General features: G+C 39.2%; 1 protein-coding gene across 6 annotated transcripts in view; it reads left to right on the top strand.

Annotated features, from left to right (window-relative positions):
- The window catches only part of GRM8 (glutamate metabotropic receptor 8), a 775,589-nt gene that overhangs the window by 348,201 nt on the left and 403,995 nt on the right, over positions 1–23,393 (top strand). For all 6 annotated transcript variants that reach the window (XR_005789206.1, XM_040472070.1, XM_040472072.1 and 3 more), the window contains exons 4-6: positions 13,406–13,541; positions 13,998–14,152; positions 15,246–15,383. Coding sequence is in view for 5 of the 6 variants with exons in the window: in XM_040472070.1 (XP_040328004.1) it covers positions 13,406–13,541; positions 13,998–14,152; positions 15,246–15,383 (429 nt within the window). In the remaining variant the exon portion in view is untranslated. The remainder of the gene's footprint in view (positions 1–13,405; positions 13,542–13,997; positions 14,153–15,245; positions 15,384–23,393) is intronic.

Below are 23,393 nucleotides of genomic sequence, written 5' to 3' on the forward strand. Positions count from 1 at the left end.
CTTTCTTTCTTTCTTTCTTTCTTTCTTTCTTTCTTTCTTTCTTTCTTTCTTTCTTTCCCTGAATGTTTCCCACATACTGTACCTATATTGCCTTAGATATTTACAGCTTTTAGGAGTAGGAAAAGAACACATAAGAAGTTTAGGTCTAGCTTGTGATGGGCATGAGTTTCCTTTCTGACTGTAAGACTTTCTACAGTTCACAGCCCATCAACTAGAATCTCAGGTAAGAGTTATTTTTCTGTGTACATTTGGGGAGTGAAGTTTGAGGTGTTTTGGAATAATGTTATAGGTAAATATTGCTTGATGAAAATGAGTTACCATTTCTGTTTGGGGTTTGTCAATTTTGATTTAAAAAATATAAAACTGATGTGTTTTCTGTGACAAAAATTAATCTGTTGAGTACTTATTCAATTCCTTATTTACTCATAGTAATGCATTTGGAAGATAGTAGCATCCCCACGATGTTCAGGTGAGGGACAGAGGCACAGAAATGTTACATAACTTACCCAGAATCACTAGTCAGTAAGAGATGTGCCAGGATTTAGAGCCAGGAAATCTAGCCCCAGAGAAGAGATTCATAACCACTGTACCACTGTGTTCCTTTGAGCAAATATTGGGATCTGTGATGAGTCGTGGCTGAGTTAGAAAGCCAAGTATGTATGGTCACTGACCGTGTGAGACTCTCTCAGCCCAGTCCTCCTGAGCATCAGTGTCTCTGAGATACCATAGACAGGCAGGAGGTGGGCAGGAGATGGCTATCTGTGCCAGTCTTTTTCAGAGTGGCTTGTCCCTGTTGCTAACCTCGATGGGACACATAGGAAGTAGTATTTGGCTCATGCCTTTTTTGTACCAGAAGTTTCATTCCCTTATTTCATTGCTTCTCAGAGTCTCTTTAAGAGTCTACATGGCATTTGATATAGGAAAAGGGATAAAATGTTTTACAGAAAGAAAGAGAAGGAGAAAAAGATAGAATGAGCACAGATTTAAGTACAGTTTTGCTGTTTTAATCCATGTTGTTAAAAATAACACTTTTTCTTTACTGTGATGTGTGAGATAAATCTTCTCTTTCCCAAAGTGCACTTTAAGCTGACAAACGTACACACTCGGATCATACTGTGCACTTTTCTGCGAAGTCCCAGTTGTGTACCACATATGGAGGTGAAAATATTGTTACAAAAAGTGTGATTACACTTATTTGAACCTCAGAACAAATTTTAGTCAACTATCACTAAAGGACCAATTACATTAGACCAAGTTGCTATTTTACTTCTATCTCCAGAAAGATGGAAAGAAATGATACCAAGGGTAATTAGGGTGGAGACTTGTGATAGTATGATTTATAATAAATATGTATTTGGTTTTTCTCCTATTTTGGGGACAGAACTCCTATGAATCATGGAATCTTCTAAGTGATGAAAGTAATAGAGGTGTCTTTCATTATGTTAATGAGGTAACTCTGGGAAAGCCCTTAGGTCACCTGAGGACTGGGGCTGGTTTCTGGGAGAACTAACAGTGTGATTAGTGGGTTGGAACTTTTAGTCACATTCCCCCGCCTCCAGGAAAGAGAGAGGGGCTGGAGATAGAACTCAATCACCAATGGCCAATGACTTAACCAATCAGGCCTATGTAATGAAGCCTCCAGAAAAACCCAAAAGGACAGGATTTGGAGAGCTTCTGGGTTGGTGAACACCTGCAGATTGGGGGAGAGTGGCACAGTCAGAGAGGGCATGGAAGCTTCGTGCTCTTTTTCCATATCTTGCCCTATGCATCTCCTTCATCTGGCTATAGTCTTATAAAACTGGTGATCTAGTAAGTGCAATGATTCTCTGAGTTCTGTAAATTGCTCAAGCAAATTAACTGAACCCAAGGAGGGGTCTTAGGGACCTCTGATTTATAGCCAGTTGGTCTGAAGTAGAAGTAACAATCCAGATTGTGACTGGTGCCTAAAGCGAGGTGGGAGAGCAGTCTTAGAGGACTGGATCTACACCTGTGGGATCTGATGCTGTCTCTGGGTAGATAGCATCAGAATTGGGTTGAACTGTCAGATAACCAGTTGGTTTCCAGAGAATGGATTCCAGAGAATGGAGACTCCTCCCCTCTCAGGAATTGAAACTGGGATCTGGACACTTTGGAGAGTTTATGTGTTTTTATTGTCTTTAAGGAAAAAACAAAAATTGGTTATTTGGTTTTGTTCATTGCCATTATCTGGAGGCACATTCATAAGAAATAATTATGTAATAGTTTACTATGTCACATTTTTATTTGACCCAAAATGGTCAATTACAGGCAATTTTTTATGCTCAATCAAAAATTTTGACCAATTTTTACCAAGAGTCTAGTCATTCTCTCTGACAGTTAATAAAATGGTAATTTTGTTGATTTGTTTATGCGCCAAACTGAAGTCTGTCATGCAGATCTAACAGGTTAGACAACCAGAGACTTGACCTAATTTGCTTAGAACTTAACTTGACAGAAATTGTGAACCAACCAACACTGGTAATAATCATGTTGTTTAAAAGAAATCACATTTTATATTCTGTACACAGCTTTGTAAGTAATTTCATTCCTAATAATTTAATCCTCCTCGATTTTCATCACAGTTGGAACTTAGTGCTGTGACATTGTTTCTTGTTTTATTTTTCTCCTTCCACATTATTAATAGAGATTTTGTTCTTAAAAATAAGCAACAACTGAAAATGTGATACTTTATCCTTTCAGATTGCTTTCACAAAACTTCTCTATTGAAATACCAGGGAGTTTTATGATCCTAGTTCTGTTGTCTAAGTTGGCCTATAATTCCAGTTTTGTGCTATTTATATAGATTGCCTTTGTGCAGTACATTTCTTTGTGCAATACAGTCTCTTTGAAGAGTTTTGAAATTAAACAATAACATTTATTAATTATTTGACATATACTATCATTTTAGAGATGCAATATCTTCATTTCTCTGTAAATTTTAATTTGTATAAATGGTGAATGCCCCTTCAAATCCCCACTTAGCAAAGGCCTGCTGACCTTGCCATTGGGAGGGCTATACTGGCCCTTGAAGATTGCCTGGCTGTAGAGAGCTGCCCTGCCCAATTTTCTAACCCTACCCCTACCTCCACCACTTCAGGACGGGGCCCACATTCAACGACTGATTCATGTGAAAGTATAATGCCTTGGCCTTCCTGCTCTAATTTAAAACAACCCTGGGAGCCATTCTAGCCTCAGAACTCCCTGTGATGTTGGGAGCTTGTCACTGGGCCATCGCCAGCTGGACTTCTCTGCTCAGTGCTGCTTCCTTGTTGGGCCCTCCATAGAGTGGAGGCCAAGAGCAAATATGCATTTCAAGCTCCTTCTAAGGGTCTGCTTCCTGGGGAACCCAACCTGTGAAAACACTGTCTCAGACACTTTAGATTCCAGCCTGTCAACAATCTACAGTCAAATGTTAAGTGAAAATGTGGTTGTTTCCATAGCAACCTTTGCTTCTTAATAGTTGCTACCACTAATAGTTACATAGTTTTTACTACTGTGTTATTCTTTTAAAGAGTTAAACTCTAATTTTCAACCCAGGTCTTCAAAATACTTATAGACTCTCTTTGAAAAGAGACTTGGATCAATAGGGTGGGAACTGGGGGTTTGAAAAGGAAAATGTGAGTAACTTTTCCCATTCTCTCATGTTGAAATTGCCCCAGTCACATTGTGTTGACCAATAATAGATGAAAGGTGAAATGTAGCCATCTTATCTATTGGCATAGACAAATGGACAAGTATCATTTCTCAGAATTTAGGATATCTGATAATATTATACAAAGAGTGGAAAGGATTCAAGACTGTGATTGGTTGACAATCCCATATTTTAAGCCTGAATATCAACTGTCTCCACTGTCAGGTTCAGTGATGGTGCTTATCTGGTCATGATGATGAGGATTATTAACAACACTAATAATGTACCACATCTGTATAGACCCTTGTTAGATTGCCTTTTTAAATTTGGTTCTCTTGATATCTCTGGGAGATGGTTTTTATGAACCTTATTACAGAAATGAGGGAACTGAGAGATGAGAGCTTTGTCTCAGGTCACACAGAATCCACTCTTAGGCCTTCTGATGCTAAGTCTGTTTTCTTCCTCACTCCAATATCTTCCTGCACTGGTGAATCAACTCATGAATGTACCTTTCATCTCTCAGACCTGAGACATCAAGCTACTCACCCATGAAATAAAGAGATAAAACTTATGAAATGGAATTATTTACAAACTTGCCCTTGAATCAAGGAGAGCAAATTATTTTGCCACCCTACAGATGAATACACTAAAGTTAACATGGTATTCTAATTCTTGGAACCCTCATAAAAATGGTTTTGGGAAACGGACCCATTTCAGTGGCAACTTGCTCTGAATTATCATGGTCCACGTTTTTAACTTCTTTTATGTCACTTATTTTTAAACATATATTTACATGCATCCTTTTGTTTCCTGACTTGGCTGAGAGATGTTTGCAGGCAGAACTATCTCATTGTCTTTCTCTATACCATCAGTGCCTATTACAAATCTTCCATCTATTCATTGAACAGATATTTGTTGAAGTCTCTATGTACCAAACATAGTGATAGGTGATAAGGATATGGTGGTAAATGTGAAAGACAAGGTTCAGTACGCATGGAGTTTATAGTCTAAGATGAGAAAAAATAACAAAATAAAAGAATACAATTACTGCAATGCAAAGGAGAAATGGAATACAAAGGACATCAGCAAAGTCTTTCTGAAGACAGGCATTTGCAGGGGTAATTGGAAGGTTTTGAGGGTGGACTGGTTATATACTGAAGAAGATTAAGTCAGTTCTAAGAAATCTGTATAGATTCTAAGTATCTTAAGTCCTATTTTTTTTTTTAATTTTTTTAACGTTTCTTATTGAAAGACAGAGAGAGACAGAGCGTGACCAGGGGAGGGGCAGAGAGAGAGGGAGACACAGAATCTGAAGCAGGCTTCAGGCTCTGAGCTGTCAGCACAGAGCCCGATGTGGGGCTCGAGCTCACAAACCACGAGATCATGACCTGAGCCCAAGTCGGATGCTTAACCGACTGAGCCACTCAGGCACCCCAGTATCTTAAGTTCTTAATACTCAATAGAAGTACTGCATTTATGTAGCTATAAATTGACTTATAAGGGGCAACCTGCTGGGTTTCTGGGTTTCTTAATGAGTCTTTAAATTTGCTTTATTTTATTCATCAATCATTCGTATCTACTAAACCATTAAGCAACATGTATAGTTAATTCTGGAAAAGCAAGATGATGGAAAAAGTCTAAACTTGGATCAGACCAGGATCTGAACCTGCGCTCCAGCCTCTTACTGGCTGTTTACACCCCTGTTTCTCATTGTCCTCGTCAAAAATATGGTGATAATACCAACCTTAGAGTGCTGCCATTAGGACTAGTGAGGTATCAGTGAATGAGACTGAGAAAGAACGGTTGTGTATGTTACAAAGTGTATGTAAAGCGTTCAGTTCTACAAATGATCTTCCAATTATTAATAATCAAAAGAAAAAATTACACAGGCAAGGAAATCAAACAGCAAATTCCAGAAAACAACCAATTATAAATTCCTCCATGCAGCATTATTTTCCTACACTTCAGGAAAGTGCTAAGCTTTAGAAATTATTTCATGCAGAACTGGGCACACCTGCAGAACAGGAAAGTTGGTGTCCCTTGAATTGCATGCAGTCAGAATTCTCTCAGGGTAAGATATGGAAAAATAGATGTAATAGACATGTTCTTTGATGGAGGGCAACTCCTCTTCCTCCTGCTCATGCCAGGAGTCTAAGTCAAGTCTGAGAGTCTCTTTAAATATTAAAACATTAGATAATGTAGGAAAGGTATTGTAGGTATTATAGGTACAGGTATTGATTGTAGGAAAACATATCTTTCACTAAGCCTGAATGTTTGACTAAATTTCACTGGTATTTGACCAAACTCTCAACAGTATATAATGACTTCTTATGAAATCATGGGCCTGTTTTGAGGGGTGACGATAATTACTACTGCCTTTTGATATAACCTATGCAATTGTTTTTCATCATTAGATAATTTTATATTCTTATCTGGCTTTTCTTATGTGTACATCTTGTCATTCAATTATATTACAAGATGCTGAAGACAGACAATCTTTGAATGTCTGTAGCTCATGAAACATAGTAGACCTTGAGTGCTTATGGATGGATTAACTGTCGGGCTTTTTGACTGATGTAAAGATAGAAAGTGTGAATGAGTTTCAGAGCTAAGAAAAGAATCCCAATCTTCTAAATGCAATCACTTGGGAAGTAATACAGTCCACAATTTAATAAAATATCCATAAGGCATCAAACAGCAAAATGCCATGTGGAGCAGTTTCCTTATAAGTATTTGTTCAGCTGAAATAAATTAATTGTGTGGTCCCTCTTTCCAGGAAAACAAATTGACCAGGCTGACAAATACGAGGCAGAGACATAAAAAATATGAAATGAATTTAGACTATGTAAGAATCCAACCTAACTCAGCTTTTTACGAACAAAAAGTTTAATAGATCCTTAGTGAATGAATAAATCAATGAATTCAGACTAAACTATGTCTGGATTGCCTGTTTGTCTCATCTGAAATAGTCATAATAAAATTTTTTTTCAGTCTTCATTTCTTCCGGCTATGGAGTCAGTAGTAATCTCAAATGATACTTAGGGTACGACATCTCTTTATGGGATGCTTAAGTAATCACAGCAATTTAATTAAAAGGGCAGTCATGTTTTAAAACAGCTAGTGTTCCCTAGAGTGTTACAGTTTTGTTTTCACATTCCTACAGCTACCTAATCCTTCCATTCATCACAGTTTTCTGTTTATTTGTTTTTTTATTTTTAAAAACATTATGCAGTCTTCAACTTACCACTAGACTTTGTCCTAAAAGTTTTCTCCTCCAAATATGTGGTCACTCCTTTCCATTCATATTTGCTAGTTCCTTCTCCAATGCTAGTGGTTTTTCAGAGCTCCATCATTCACCTTTTCACCTGTTGTTGATTTAAATATTCCTTCTGAGTGACCTGTTCATTCCTGACACTTCAACTACCTACTGCATCAGCACCTGACAAAACTGTAATTACATTTTCCATCTCTCTTTAGTTCCAGACCAACGTCTTCAATTTGATGTTCCATGGGTACTTCAAAGACAACCTGTCCTGAATCAGAATCATTCTTTTCTCCTCTATGTACCTTCTCACCCTCCTGTATTGCCTGCTTGTTTAATGGTGGCATCACACAAACTGGTCACAAAGGCCAAAATCTTAGTGTCATGCTTAGTGGTTTCCCACAACCTCACTGCTTAGATAAAATCAGTACAGTCTAAATATATACAATTTTTATTTGTAAATCCTCCCTCAATAAAGCTGGAAAAAATAGTTCGAAGCTTCATTGATTCTAACTCATTCTAACATCTCTGTCTACTCCTCCTTGGCACCAGTAGTATTGTCTCAGGCATCATTCTCTGTGGCCTCTTCCAGTAACTTCTTAATGGGGCTCAATACCTCCTGTTCTTTCCACTCCGGTTTGTCCTCTGCATAAGTGACCCTCATCCATTTTTCCTCCATGAAAGGCAGTGTTCACAGATGAGACCTATTTCTATGGGCTTCTTAAAAGGTGAAGAAAGAATTACAACCAATCCCTCAGAGATACAAACAATTATCAGAGAATACTATGAAAAATTATATGCCAACAAATTGGACAACCTGGAAGACATATTCCTAAACACCCACACTCTTCCAAAACTCAATCAGGAGGAAATAGAAAGCTTGAACAGACCCATAACCAGTGAAGAAATTGAATCGGTTATCAAAAATCTCCCAACAAATAAGAGTCCAGGACCAGATGGCTTCCCAGGGGAGTTCTACCAGACGTTTAAAGCAGAGATAATACCTATCCTTCTCAAGCTATTCCAAGAAATAGAAGGGGAAGGAAAACTTCCAGACTCATTCTATGAAGCCAGTATGACTTTGATTCCTAAACCAGACAGAGACCCAGTAAAAAAAGAGAACTACAGGCCAATATCCCTGATGAATATGGATGCAAAAATTCTCAATAAGATACTAGCAAATCGAATTCAACGGCATATAAAAAGAATTATTCACCATGACCAAGTGGGATTCATTCCTGGGATGCAGGGCTGGTTCAACATTCGCAAATCAATCAACGTGATACATCACATTAACAAAAAAAAAGAGAAAAACCATATGATCCTGTCAATCGATGCAGAAAAGGCCTTTGACAAAATCCAGCACCCTTTCTTAATAAAAACCCTTGAGAAAGTCAGGATAGAAGGAACATACTTAAAGATCATAAAAGCCATTTATGAAAAGCCCACAGCTAACATCATCCTCAACGGGGAAAAACTGAGAGCTTTTTCCCTGAGATCAGGAACATGACAGGGATGCCCACTCTCACCGCTGTTGTTTAACATAGTGCTGGAAGTTCTAGCATCAGCAATCAGACAACAAAAGGAAATCAAAGGCATCCAAATTGGCAAAGATGAAGTCAAGCTTTCGCTTTTTGCAGATGACATGATATTATACATGGAAAATCCGATAGACTCCACCAAAAGTCTGCTAGAACTGATACTTGAATTCAGCAAAGTTGCAGGATACAAAATCAATGTACAGAAATCAGTTGCATCCTTATACACTAATAATGAAGCAACAGAAAGACAAATAAAGAAACTGATCCCATTCACACTTGCACCAAGAAGCATAAAATACCTAGGAATAAATCTTTTTTTTTTTTTTTTTAATTTTTTTTTTCAACATTTATTTATTTTTTGGGACAGAGAGAGACAGAGCATGAACGGGGGAGGGGCAGAGAGAGAGGGAGACACAGAATCGGAAACAGGCTCCAAGCTCTGAGCCATCAGCCCAGAGCCCGACGCGGGGCTCGAACTCACGGGCCGCGAGATCGTGACCTGGCTGAAGTCGGACGCTTAACCGACTGCGCCACCCAGGCGCCCCCCTAGGAATAAATCTAACCAAAGATGTAAAAGATCTGTATGCTGAAAACTATAGAAAACTTATGAAGGTAATTGAAGAAGATTTAAAGAAATGGAAAGACATTCCCTGCTCATGGATTGGAAGAATAAATATTGTCAAAATGTCAATACTACCCAAAGCTATCTACACATTCAATGCAATCCCAATCAAAATTGCACCAGCATTCTTCTCGAAACTAGAACAAGCAATCCTAAAATTCATATGGAACCCCAAAAGGCCCCGAATAGCCAAAGGAATTTTGAAGACGAAGACCAAAGCAGGAGGCATCACAATCCCAGACTTTAGCCTCTACTACAAAGCTGTCATCATCAAGACAGCATGGTATTGGCACAAAAACAGACACATAGACCAATGGAATAGAATAGGAACCCCAGAACTAGACCCACAAACGTATGGCCAACTCATCTTTGACAAAGCAGGAAAGAACATCCAATGGAAAAAAGACAGTCTCTTTAACAAATGGTGCTGGGAGAACTGGACAGCAACATGCAGAAGGTTGAAACTAGACCACTTTCTCACACCATTCACAAAAATAAACTCAAAATGGATAAAGGACCTGAATGTGAGACAGGAAACCATCAAAACCTTAGAGGAGAAAGTAGGAAAAGACCTCTCTGACCTCAGCCGTAGCAATCTCTTACTCGACACACCCCCAAAGGCAAGGGAATTAAAAGCAAAAGTGAATTACTGGGACCTTATGAAGATAAAAAGCTTCTGCACAGCAAAGGAAACAACCAACAAAACTAAAAGGCAACGAACGGAATCGGAAAAGATATTTGCAAATGACATACCGGACAAAGGGCTAGTATCCAAAATCTATAAAGAGCTCACCAAACTCCACACCCGAAAAACAAATAACCCAGTGAAGAAATGGGCAGAAAACATGAATAGACACTTCTCTAAAGAAGACATCCGGATGGCCAACAGGCACATGAAAAGATGTTCAACGTCGCTCCTTATCAGGGAAATACAAATCAAAACCACACTCAGATATCACCTCACGCCAGTCAGAGTGGCCAAAATGAACAAATCAGGAGACTCTAGATGCTGGAGAGGATGTGGAGAAACGGGAACCCTCTTGCACTGTTGGTGGGAATGCAAATTGGTGCAGCCGCTCTGGAAAGCAGTGTGGAGGTTCCTCAGAAAATTAAAAATAGACCTACCCTATGACCCAGCTATAGCACTGCTAGGAATTTACCCAAGGGATACTGGAGTGCTGATGCATAGGGGCACTTGTACCCCAATGTTTATAGCAGCACTCTCAACAATAGCCAAATTAAGGAAAGAACCTAAATGTCCATCAATTGATGAATGGATAAAGAAATTGTGGTTTATATACACAATGGAATACTACGTGGCAATGAGAAAAAATGAAATATGGCCTTTTGTAGCAACGTGGATGGAACTGGAGAGTGTGATGCTACGTGAAATAAGCCATACAGAGAAAGACAGATACCATATGGTTTTACTCTTATGTGGATCCTGAGAAACTTAACAGAAACCCATGGGGGAGGGGAAGGAAAAAAAAAAAAAGAGGTTAGAGTGGGAGAGAGCCAAAGCATAAGAGACTGTTAAAAACTGAGAGCAAACTGAGGGTTGATGGGGGGTGGGAGGGAGGGGAGGGCGGGTGATGGGTATTGAGGAGGGCACCTTTTGGGATGAGCACTGGGTGTTGTATGGAAACCAATTTGACAATAAATTTCATATATTAAAAAAAAAAGGTGAAGAAAGAGAAACATTAAGTTCGTAGTTAATCACTTTAAGTATTCATAATCTTCCACAGCACCTGCACAAACTATGCATGACGTGGCCCCTGTCTACCTCTCATCTTTGTCTCACATTTCTCTCTCTCTCTGTCATTCATTAGCTCGGATGGCTCTTTCCTGCCCTTTCACATGCTGTTCTCACCCATTGTGTCTTCTTTCTGATTTCAACAACACTTTAGGGAGACTTTTCCTGAACACTCCTCCATGTAAATTAAATGCCCTTGGTCTTTCTCATAGAACTCACCATAATTTATAATTATATACTTACTTTTATTGTTGTTGTTGTTTGCATTCAAGCCTGTTTTACCCACAATGTTTCTACACTCTGAAGGCATAAACTGTGTCTATTATATTCACCATTTCATCCACAGCCCCTGTGCAGCAGGGGCGTGCAATGAATATTTAATGAAACAATGAATCAATCACCACAACTATTAATGGCATATTAGTAGGCTAGCTACCTACAGGCTCTGTCTGCGGATTATGGGCAATTCCTACTCCTGAAGAGTTTAATAAGAGCACTGGAGAGTGTGATGCTAAGTGAAATAAGCCATACAGAGAAAGACAGATACCATATGGTTTCACTCTTATGTGGATCCTGAGAAACTTGACAGGAACCCATGGGGGAGGGGAGGGAAAAAAAAAAAAAAAGAGGTTAGAGTGGGAGAGAGCCAAAGCATAAGAGACTGTTGAGAACTGAGAGCAAACTGAGGGTTGATGGGGGGTGGGAGGGAGGAGAGGGTGGGTGATGGGTATTGAGGAGGGCACCTTTTGGGATGAGCACTGGGTGTTGTATGGAAACCAATTTGACAATAAATTTCATATATAAATAAAAAAAAAAATAAGAGCATTGCTGTCATAGAGATAACTTAGACCATGCTCTAACTTATAAGAAATATAACCTTCAGTACTCTAACACTGTTAGCCTACATTATTGCTACACATGGTATGTCTGTCCACAATGGCCGTTGTCTGGCTACCAGACATTTCTTCTTTGTTTGGCTACCTGAGGTTTCTTCCCAAGGCATACAACTCATCATGTAATTCTCCTGCTTCTGAATATTCAGTGGGTTCCCATTGTTTTCAAGATAAAGTCCAAATTATTTGGCATGTCTAACAAAGTCATTCTCAAGCTGGGCCTGGCCATTCTTTCCAACCTCAGCCCCAGCCAGTCTTGACCATAGGCCATGATCAAACAAGGTTCTTTCATACTTTTGCCTATAGCAGAAATGTCCCACTTTTGTTCCTAGATGGATGTATATTTGCTTTTTAAAATCTCTTAAGCACTTTAGTTACCTCTTCCTCTGTGTTCCCATTATGTAAGTATATCCTCTTAATTGTAAAATTTACCTCATATTCTATGATAATTTATTGGAATGACTATCTCCCAGACTAGATGGTATAACTCCTGGATTAGATTGTGTATCCCCAGTGTCCAGCCCAATACATAACCATATAGTGGAACATAATAATGTTTGGGTGACTGAATGTATTGGCAATTGTTTGGAAGTAAAAATGTCATTACCTACTGAAGCAATGTTATAAATGGTGCTTTCTCATCTGACTCAAAAAAAGCCTATGTAAGCCATAATGCAACTGAACCATATTGCTAATATTCATTTTTCTTCTAATATTAGAATATGTTCACTTTCTACTCTACTGTAATTGAGGAACCCTGACAGGTGGCAGAGGTCATTTCTAAACTTTTCTCTTTGGTTTCTCATTGCCTTAGAAGGAGAGACCAAAGGAAGAACTCTTTTTTCTTCCTTCCTCCCTCCCTTCCTTCCTTCCTTCCTTCCTTCCTTCCTTCCTTCCTCCTCGCCTCGCCTCTCCTCACCTTCCCTGCCCTCCCCTTCCCTCCCCTCCTCTCCCCTCCCCTCCCTGCCCTCCCTTCCTGTCCTCTTCCCCTGTTCCTTCCTTCCTTCCTTCCTTCCTTCCTTCCTTCCTTCCTTCCTTCCTTCCTTCTGTGATAGAGGGATGGGATTGCTGCCATTTTGATTTTCTTGGTGGAGACATAATGTCAACTGAGGGTCTGCATCTTTGGAACTTGCCTGTGTCTCAAATAGTTTTGAAGACTGCTTGTTTCATAACATATCATTTTGCTGATACATAAAATTTTCGCTGTAATACTATGAGCTGTAAAATGAAATTAACTTTAAAGCAGGTCTACAAATAGATAAAATAGCAAAAGGATCCTTTTACTTAATAGGTGGTCTCACCTATAAGACATACTCACACTTTTTATTAATCCAGGCACTTGTTTTTCAACTTAACATCAAATGAATCAAAACAGCCATTCTTCTTTGCACTCCTTAACTGTCATTACACATTTTGTACACTTTAGCTTTATTATAGACATCCACAAAAATAATCTTTAAGCTTGGAAAATAAAGCAATAACCCTGATGTATGATTAAATAATTGATGTCATTTATTTGATATATATATTGTAATGCAACAAACATGATTGCTTTTAATAGGTGAGAATGAAAGTTTTGAAAAACATACTGCATTGAATCATTCATTTTTATAAAATAGCTAACCTCATTAAATTGGTTAATTAAATAAGTGCCATTTCTGAGTCACTCTCTCTTTTTAAAATAGGTGGTGTTTGCATTGCTCAATCACAGAAAATCCCACGTGAACCAAGACCTGGAGAATTTGAAAAAATTATCAAACGCCTGCTAGAAACACCTAATGCTCGGGCAGTGATTATGTTTGCCAATGAAGATGACATCAGGTGCGGATTAATTTTCTTCTTGATGTTGGATCAGATGTGCAATCCACATCCTTTTTTTTTTTTTTAACATATTTCATGTTCAGTGTAAAATCTTGTGAGATTTCACAGGAATTGCAGCGTTCTCGTGCAGTTACAGATTGCCTTCTGCTGCACAGAGACACAACAGCCTTCTAGTTCCTAAGTCTGAAATGTCTATAAAGTAAAACTTGGGGGCTGAAAGAAATGAGACAAGTAAGGATGATAGACAGAATAATGTGAGTGAGGTTAAGGATAAGGCTAACTAGCAGGTGTCAATATGTTTCCTTTAGAAATGATAAGACTCAGGCAGTTAGTGATTGACTAATTGTTTAACACTGACCTACTGAGTGTATATAATTCAATATATCTGGTCTTATAACATTCATAAGTGTGTTTCTTGAGAAATATGGTATGTTTTATTTCTTTTTATTCCTGTAGGAGGATATTGGAAGCAGCGAAAAAATTAAACCAAAGTGGTCATTTTCTCTGGATTGGCTCAGATAGTTGGGGATCCAAAATAGCACCTGTTTATCAGCAGGAGGAGATTGCAGAAGGAGCGGTGACGATTCTGCCCAAAAGGGCATCAATTGATGGTAAGGACAAGCCATAGAAAATTTGTTTCATTCCAATTGAATCAAAACTCCAAGGCAAAACCAGAATACCAGCATATGATGAAATGTACCCATGGTTGATGATTCTGGATAGAATTTGTAATTCTGATGGTAGAAATGCCAAGACAGTAACTATTTAACTCAATATATATTTTTCATTAGAAAAGAATACCCATTAGATTTTTTTCTTTAAAAAAAGGGAGTTCTAGTTGGCCTTAGATATTTCTATGATGTTAGCCCTTTCCATGATGTTGCCCTCTAAGCTTGCGCATTTCCATGGCATAGATGATGGTTACTGCATTGTCATGGGGAGAGTATTTGCTTTCTATAAAATGGAGATGTGAGACTGGGCTGACCCTATAGATAAGTAAATGCAACAGCAAAGATATGGAGCTTCCCTGAGAGGAAGTTTGTCTCCAAGATATCATTTCCAATCGTCTTAGCAGTGACTGAAATTCCTACCTTCCCCATTATCTTTTGGAGTAAAACATTAGTTCCAGGTGATCTCTCTTTTATGAGGTGTCACCCAAGCAGGCTAACACATTAGCCCGTTACCCATGACTGCATAAGACTACATCAGAGCTGGTTAGTTTATTGGATTAGCTGAAAAATGGAACATCTAGGACAGATACATTTTGAGTCAGGAAGAAGTATAGCAACCTGGAACATTGACTCCTGTTAGGAGAGAGAGAGAAGAATGAGAAAAGTCTGAGTTGGTTCTGAATATATAGCAGAATGTCGCTGGTCACTGTGATGTAGAGGAGAGGGGGAGGTGTGATGATGACATTAACAGGCCCTCCTGTTATGTTCATCTATACAGCCAGGTGACTCAATGGTGAAGAGTGAGGGTGATGATATTATCTGTTGATTACCCTTGGCTTTTACCATATGGGAAGACTAATTTCTGGGCTATTGGTTCTTCCCCATTTGTTAATACGTTTTGGGTTTTTTTTTCATGCAATAATCACAACATATTCATTCAAATGTCTGACATAATAGCCATTCAAAAGCTCTGACAGTATTTGGTTTTGATTTTGAAAGAATATTAAAATCATACCTTTTCTCTCTAAAATAGGGTTTGATCGCTACTTTAGAAGCCGAACTCTTGCCAATAATCGAAGAAATGTGTGGTTTGCAGAATTTTGGGAGGAGAATTTTGGATGCAAGTTAGGATCACATGGAAAAAGGAACACTCATATAAAGAAATGCACAGGTAACCAGTGAAATGTTTCCCTTCGTGCATTTGTTTTATCATTAACTGAAAAATGAAGTTTTTCTATATGGACAATGATCAGAGTATCTCCTATTTCTTCAAGTTTCTTATCAGTTTCTCAGCAGGATTGAGCATACACTGATCATTCAACAAACTTATGTGTATTCATTGTTTCTTACAGTCAACAAGTATTTCTTGATCACATGCAACGTGTCCAACACTGGTGTGTTTGAATTCTATTTAGAAACATTTATTGAGTTTCTATTATGGGCAAAGCACTTTAATAGGCTTGGTGGGATATAGACAAAAAAATCAAGAAACAATAGTGGTCTCCAGGAACTTAACGTGTAGTTAAGATGAAGGATCATAATGCATTGCTTTAAGACAGCGGTTTTCTTGCACTATTTCAATGCATGTCCCCTGTAATACGGTTGTCCCCCATATCCTGCATAGCTCTTGCAGCTATGATTTTTTTTTATGCTTTACCTTCTGTATCTTGTGCTTTAAAATAATAGTGATATTAAATGCGCATATTTTGAATGTAAGAACGAAACATTTTTTTTAAATTTTTAGATAACATGATTGTGTACATAGAACCACCTATGGAATTTTAAAAGTTACTTAGAACTTAGTCAATTTAACCAAACCACAGATACAAGGTCAATATAAAAAACCTTTTTCTATATCTCTATCTCTATCTCTATCTCTATCTCTATCTCTATCTCTATATATCTATATCTATATCTATATCTATATCTATCTAGCTGTCTATAGTTTTTTTTATAGAAACTAATATGTGGAAAATGAAATTTAAATAATACTGTTAATAGCAGGATCAAAAACCATAAAAGATTAGGGATAATTTTAACAAAGATGCATAAATCTTCTGCACTGAATACTACAAAACTTGAGTGAGCATTTTATAACTATATACCCCTCCCTCACCTACTTCTTGTTCTCATGTTTTGATATATCCTCCTTTCCCTCTGATTATTTCATTTGGCAATAGCTGCTCAGTAGAAGACATAATATGATAAGTGCTAGAGCAGACATAGATTGAGGTTGGGGATGTGAAAAGTAGGCGGCATGCTGTGGAGAGTCTGACTTTAGGTTTCCTGTGTGCCAGGCCCCCTTCCAGGATCTGCAAACAGAGATGAGGTCTGTGCTCATGGGGCTTACATTCCAGTGTGAGGAGACAGACAGTAAAGAAGTAAACATATAAATGAAGAGATACTTCCAGATGCTGAGATGTGCTTATGGGAAATACAAGGGGGGTAAATGCGAAGGGCTGACCAGGTGGTGTCGGCAGGGAGGGTGGCCATTAGGCTGTGCAGTCAGAGAATGCTTCTCTAAGGAGGTGACATTGAGATGAGACCTGAAGGGCAAGATGTTGTCGGCCATGTGAAGATATGATGGCAAGCCATTCCAGGATCTAGGGCAAGGCTCTTGTTCAAGCCATAGCGGGGGATAAAAATCCCCCACTGGAGTGGGGGCTGGAGTGAGTGAGGCGGCTGGAGTGAGTGAGGGAGGATAGCAAGTAAGAGGGAGAGTGGCTGGGGTTGTGTCATGCAAGTTCTTCAAGTTCTTTCCAGAAACCCCAGAGCTGGGGATTTTGGGTTTTATTCTACCTATAGAATAGAATTATTCGAGGCTTTTTGTCTAGGGCGTTGCTCAGATACCTGTTTCAAACAGATTTTTCTGGCATAAGTATGAGGAGGATTGCAGATTAGGAGAGAGGAAGGTGAAAGATTAGTCAGGGCCCTTCCAGTAGTCCTGGTGATAGGCAGTCACAGCCTAAACAGGGATGTGCAAATCAGGGCAGAACACAGAGGAAAAAAGTCCTGGAAAGTAGTATTTACAGCAAGTATATGGTGAGTGACTAACAGTGGGATGGGGGTAAGCAATGGAGATTCTGAATGTAAAATCTCTACCAGCTAGGACTAGGAAAAAGGTAATGTAATTAGTTCGCAGAGAAGACAATGAATGGTAGGTTGGGAGGGGACAAACTTGAATTTGTTTTTGAGATAGCCCCATGGAACTGCCCAGCAGGTGGCAGCATAAGGTCTGAGACCCCACGGAGAATTCAGCACTAATAATACAGGTTCGTGTGTGGCAGATGGAGACTTGGAAGTTAAAGGCAAGGGCAGGGATGCAGTTGCCAGAACTTTTTGGAGCAGAGCTGAGGGATGATAACTGAAGATTCTAGGAGAAGAATCAGGAAGGGCAGCAGAACATGATGGGTTTGGGGAAGGACATGCCCTCCCAGCGTGCAGGAGAAAAGATGGGGTGTGTGCAGTTTCAATGCTGCTGAGAGGTATGGCTGAGGAATCAGGAGTGTGACAGACTCAGATCGTGAGGTTCTGAGATAGAGCTGGAATAGAGGAAGGGGAGGAAAGAAGGATTTTTTTAAAAAAGTTTGGCAAGGAAAGAAAGGTATGGTAAAACCCTTCAGAAAGAAAGAAGTGGGGTTACAGATGTTTCGTTTAGGGTAGGGCACATTTGAGCATCTTGTCAGATAAAAATAGCAATCAGAAGGAGTAAAAATTAGCTGTGGGATAGGATCTTGACAGAAACTTTAGGAGAGGCATCAAGAGGGAGGTGTTACCTTTAAATAATGTGATTTAGTTAGGGGGAAAAAAGGTACATGTAAAATCGTATATGAGCAGAGGAGGAAAAATCCCATCATTAAAAGCTAAATTTGGACATAGATATTGTGGAACTTCAGAAGATGTATGACTGTAAGTTCAGGTTGGAAAATTCAAAACTTCACGGAAGAGGTGAGAGTTTGATAAGAAAGATTTAAGAGAGAACATCAAGATGAGGGAGAAGATGGGCCAGCAGCAGGGCAAAGACACAGAGTAGCACAGGCCATGGAGATGTGTACGAAGGACAGTGAAGAGGTCCAGCTTACTGGAAAGAAGGTGCATGTTAAGGAATAATGGGAAATAAAGAAGGTCCAGTTTATAGAAGGATTTGAAAGGGGAGTTTATGGAGTACCTTCTGTGTTTTCATTCAGGTATATTTTACACTGTGCTTAATTCTGACTTCTGAATGTTACTGTCTGTGTGCAGTCACATCCTATCATTTAGATCATACTAATGAAAGTCTACCATTCAATGAAGTAATGAAGTGGATGAACTTCGTTTTATGTATTTATAACTAATAACTAGGAAATTAGTTATAAAGTAATCATAACTTTTTAATAGACTTGTTTTCAGAATAACAAGTTTCTCTAAACTCTTATTAGGGGTTTGAGGGGTACCTGGGTGGCTCAGCCAGTTAAGCATCCAACTTTGGCTCAGGTCATGACCTCAGTCTGTGGGTTCCAGCCCCACGTCCGTCTCTGTGCTCAGAGCTGGGAGCCTGCTTCGGATTCTGTGTCTCCCTCTCTCTGCCCCTCCCCTGTTCTCTCTCTCTCTTAAAAATAAATAAACATTAAAAAAATAAAAATAAATAAAAAACAAAGTTGATGTATGTTGACATCCTTTTAGCATCTGTAGATGGTGTATATCTGATACTTATTTCAGGCATAATACTGACTGAGGTTGTGGTATAGTCCACACTTGATGGCATGTCTACTTCATATTCCTTTTATTTATTTGGCTAAAATTGTAAAAGTCTGTCAGTAAGACCTATGTCCAGTTCCTTTAAAATGGTGTTTACTCCAAGTGCTAGGGCAAGTGCACCCTTAGGAAACAGGATCAGTAAACAGATTTTCCTGCAAATTCCATTGTGAGTGATACTGAAATAACTTGTCTCTGGGTGGGAAAGAAATAAATTATGCAATGTTCTAAGTTAATTTTCTTGAAGTGGTAACACGTGAATATTTCCAGATGTTGAGAGAAGATGTTTGTGCCCCAAATTACCATCAAAACGCAGTTTTCATCTCTGTTTTGGGGGAGGAAAGATGATCTAACACGTCAGTGGTCAAATTAAGAAGGAAAATCTATGGGTATTCACGGAGTAGAGGTGTCCAGGGTTCGAAAATTATTTATATTTCCAATTTGTCCAATCCCACCAAATTCAGAAATGAATGTATACAGATATCTGTGTTTCAAAATTTGGCCTTTACAGAGTTCGTGTTTAACCATCCACAGTGAGTCAAAAAGTTAGAGAACTGTGTGAAAGAGGATATCTATGAGGGACTTTTTGCTGCATTTAGGGTATCATTTGTGGGTTATATTCTGAGTAAAATTTTACATTAGGCGATGATAATCCGTGAACGTAATTATTCACTTCCATTGGGGGTGATACTGGCAATGTATTTACATGGATAAAAGAGTGCTTCCCAGCAGGGTAGGGCTTCTGTCTTATCAATTTTCAGGAGATAGAATGTCTTCAAGCAGTGAGGAGCATCCTCTTCCTAAAATTAACTTGGTGCAAACAGTTTTCTGAGATGATTTTCCCCCCTAGAATCTCAGGAAAGCTTTCAGAAAGATGTGATATTACTGTTAACTTTGATATGCTGGCCAGATTCCAAAGTGAAGCGATTCCTACCATCCACTTAGCTATTTATGTGGTTATTATTGCTTCTGAGAGCTGCTGAGTTCGGAAAGCTACTACTACTTAATCCTACTTAAAATTCCCTTTGTCTTTCTCAAGAAGAAAAAAAGGATTCTTTTGTACTTGTTCTCAGTGGTGATGGGTGTTGTTTTATAGACGTTTATCTGACCTCTCTCTCTCCTTTTCCTCCTCCCTCTCTTCTTCTACTCTCAGCTTTAATGCCTCTTCACTCCTCACAACCCAGATGCCCACAGCCTCCCTGCAAAAATGTGGGTCTTCATCATCTCTGCCTGTCCTTGCACTGGGTTTCACATCCCCATTACCCCACTCTGGCCTCTGCCTAAGCTCCTCTTCCACTTTCCCCTCCAATACCTCACTTCTTTCTTTTTCCTATCTTCTCTCTGCTTAGTCCCCAATCTGCCTTTTTTTGGTCCAGCAAGAATTTCATGGGCAGTGGGGAGTTTTTCTTTTGAGGTCTTGCTTGACTTTTTTTTATGGCTGTCATTCTGATTTCTCATCTTCATAGTGAGGCCTGACAGTGAATATTGCAGGGACCGGGGTACGTACAGTCAAACTGCTCCCCAAAGGCAGGCTCCCTCTTGGCTCCTACTGTGCTCTGGCCTTCATTTCTTCACTGTGAATTGTGGATAGCTCTCTCTGCCCTTATCAAAACAACATCCGTGACCAGGCCAATAAATCCAGTGGGCTCCATGTAGCATCTTCAAACCTTCTTTTGCCTCACTCACCCCTTCATTCACTTGTTTATTCATTTTGGATGACCTGTCTTGTGCCAGACACTGTGCTACAGATACAGAGACAAAGAAAGGACCGCTTTTGCCCTCAAATTGCTCGCACAGACATTCACACTGTCTCCCAGCATTTGAAGTGCTTTCCTTGTCTGTTGGGTTTTAATCCTTAGCCAGGAGGTTGGGGCACTGCTGCCTAGCCTGCATATGGCTGACACTCCAATGCTAAATGGTGGTGAACATATGCTACTTGAAATGGCCTATTGATTCTTATTTATGATGATAGAAATAGTGGTAATGGAAAAAGCAATGCATAAATATGTTTCTTCCCACAAACAAGCAGTTCTGTCAGTGAACCAAATAGCAGGCTCAATAATTAGCTCCCTGAAAGGCCTGTCAATTTCTTTTCCTTTTTTTTTTCAATTTATTTTCTAGTGCCAGAATAACTAACTAGGTAACTTTTCAGGTGTAACTACCTCTCCACAGTCCTGTATTTGCTTTGAGAGGCTATAGAAGGTGGAAGCTTTTACCCATTCACCCAGGACTCATGGAGACCATGTGAGTGAGTTGGGTGGTTAAGACGAAGGATGGATTTAGACAATTTGATTTGGTGACCCAGAGTGAAGGGAAACTAAGATAACTTTCCCTGTGTCAAAATATGTTCTGCCACCCTTGTATGCCCCTTGCTTAGAGGAAAACTCTTTGGGTGGCAATGTCTTTACATTAGCACCATGAGGTGGCTGTTAGCCCATATGCTCTTGTTCTTACTGAGTAAAATAGCAGAAATCCCAGAATGACTTATTTATACCTCTTCTGAGCTTCCATATTAGAAGTGTGTGTGTGTGTGTGTCCTCATTAGGAAATTTGAAAGTGGAAAGCTTAATTACTAAATTTAAAGAAATGTACACAGATGCACCTGTATCTCCAAAATCTGTAGTGTAGATTGCAAAGTTTGCCAAATCAGGAACCAAAAATACTCTGAAAACTTAAAGAAATTATACTGTCAGTTATAAATGCACATAGAGTAAAGGAGTTGGAAAGGTCCATACAGATCATTTTGCCCAATTATTTTTTTTTTCAGAAAAGAGAAGGAAATTGAGGCCCATCTGGTCTAAGTGAGTTGTCCAAAGCCCTATAGCTACCTGTAGGTGATGGTAGGACTTAAATCCATTTGACACTTGTTTCTTTCCTCAATCCTCTCCTGCTCAGAACGCCTTTCCTAGTGAGGGTCTGGGTTGTACAGATCCAGTCCACTATTTTTCCTGGTATAGTAGCCTGAATGTTTCCCCAGTGATCACTGAGGCTTAAGTATTTCCTCTTTGTGAAGCTCCTTGACTACTAAGGAGCTCAGACTGATGCTCTTGGTCGAGAAGCACCAATACTACTGGAATTTCTATACTTCTATAAAAGTGTAACAAGTACCCTCTGATTAGAGTAAACTTCAAGGGCACATCAACTCTCACATTTTTCAGGTAATAACTTAAGACAGAGAAACGCCCATTCTACAGAGCCAAAATGAAGTTAGAAGTCTAGGAAACCCTTTCTGCAAAGCATACAATGGACTCTGACCTTAGCTTGATCAGTTGAGAGTCACACAAATCTGGATGAACGTGATCTCTGGAATACTGCCCTGAAGGACTCAGAAATGGAAAAGAAAATATAAACAATCAAGGGACAGTTAAGCGCTTTTGAGAACCAATTATTTGAAACATTACAGTAAGACTTGGGTCAGTGAAGCTGAGGGAGGGGGAGAAAAACACAGAAAACATTAGAAGAAATGATCTTTCCCTCAATGATTATTAAATTTCAATTGAGGGTCACTTAGGTGGCTCAGTTGGTTAAGCATCTGACTTCAGCTCAGGTCATGATCTCATGGTTTGTGGGTTCAAGCCCCACATTGGGCTCTGTGCTGACAGCTCAGAGCCTGGAGCCTCTTTGGATTTTGTCACCTTCTCTCCCTGCCCCTCTCCCACTCACCTCTCTCTCTCTCTCTCTCTCTCAAAAATAAACCTAAAATTAAAAAAAAGAAACTTCAGTTGAGGGAAACAATTCATTACAACAAAACAAAAAAAGAAAGGATATACAGATGGCTCAACATTAGGAGAATTTAATATCTTTCCCCCTGCTCCCTGAAAAGAGTACAAAACAGTTACATGAAAGGGGCTAATTATTTGCATTATAAAAGGAATATTTTCCAAGAAGCTTTACCTTGGGATTCCTTTAAACCCATGGGATTTGAGGGAATCACATGGCTGTTATGACTTGATGAGATAGAAGAGATTTACCATAAACTCCTAGGAACACATCCAATCAAGAAGAACTATCTAGCTGAATAATAAATTGGATACATTAAGACAAAAGAGACATAAAATGAGGTGTGATCAGAGTTTACTAAGGCTCATTGAGAAGACTTCCTGGAGAGTCTTATTTTTGGTTAGTTGTGGCATTTATTAAAACTGTATCATACTAAAAATCTCCCTCCCTCTCCTCAAAGAGTTTATATCTTATAAAAAGATAATGATTGGGGCGCCTGGGTGGCGCAGTCGGTTAAGCGTCCGACTTCAGCCAGGTCACGATCTCGCGGTCCGTGAGTTCGAGCCCCGCGTCGGGCTCTGGGCTGATGGCTCAGAGCCTGGAGCCTGTTTCCGATTCTGTGTCTCCCTCTCTCTCTGCCCCTCCCCCATTCATGCTCTGTCTCTCTCTGTCCCAAAAATAAATAAAAACGTTGAAAAAAAAAATAAAAAGATAATGAAAATATTAA

Source organism: Herpailurus yagouaroundi, unplaced genomic scaffold (genome assembly GCF_014898765.1).
Source record: "Herpailurus yagouaroundi ecotype Mexico unplaced genomic scaffold, PumYag 100, whole genome shotgun sequence".
In the NCBI taxonomy this organism is placed as follows: Eukaryota; Metazoa; Chordata; class Mammalia; order Carnivora; family Felidae; genus Herpailurus; species Herpailurus yagouaroundi.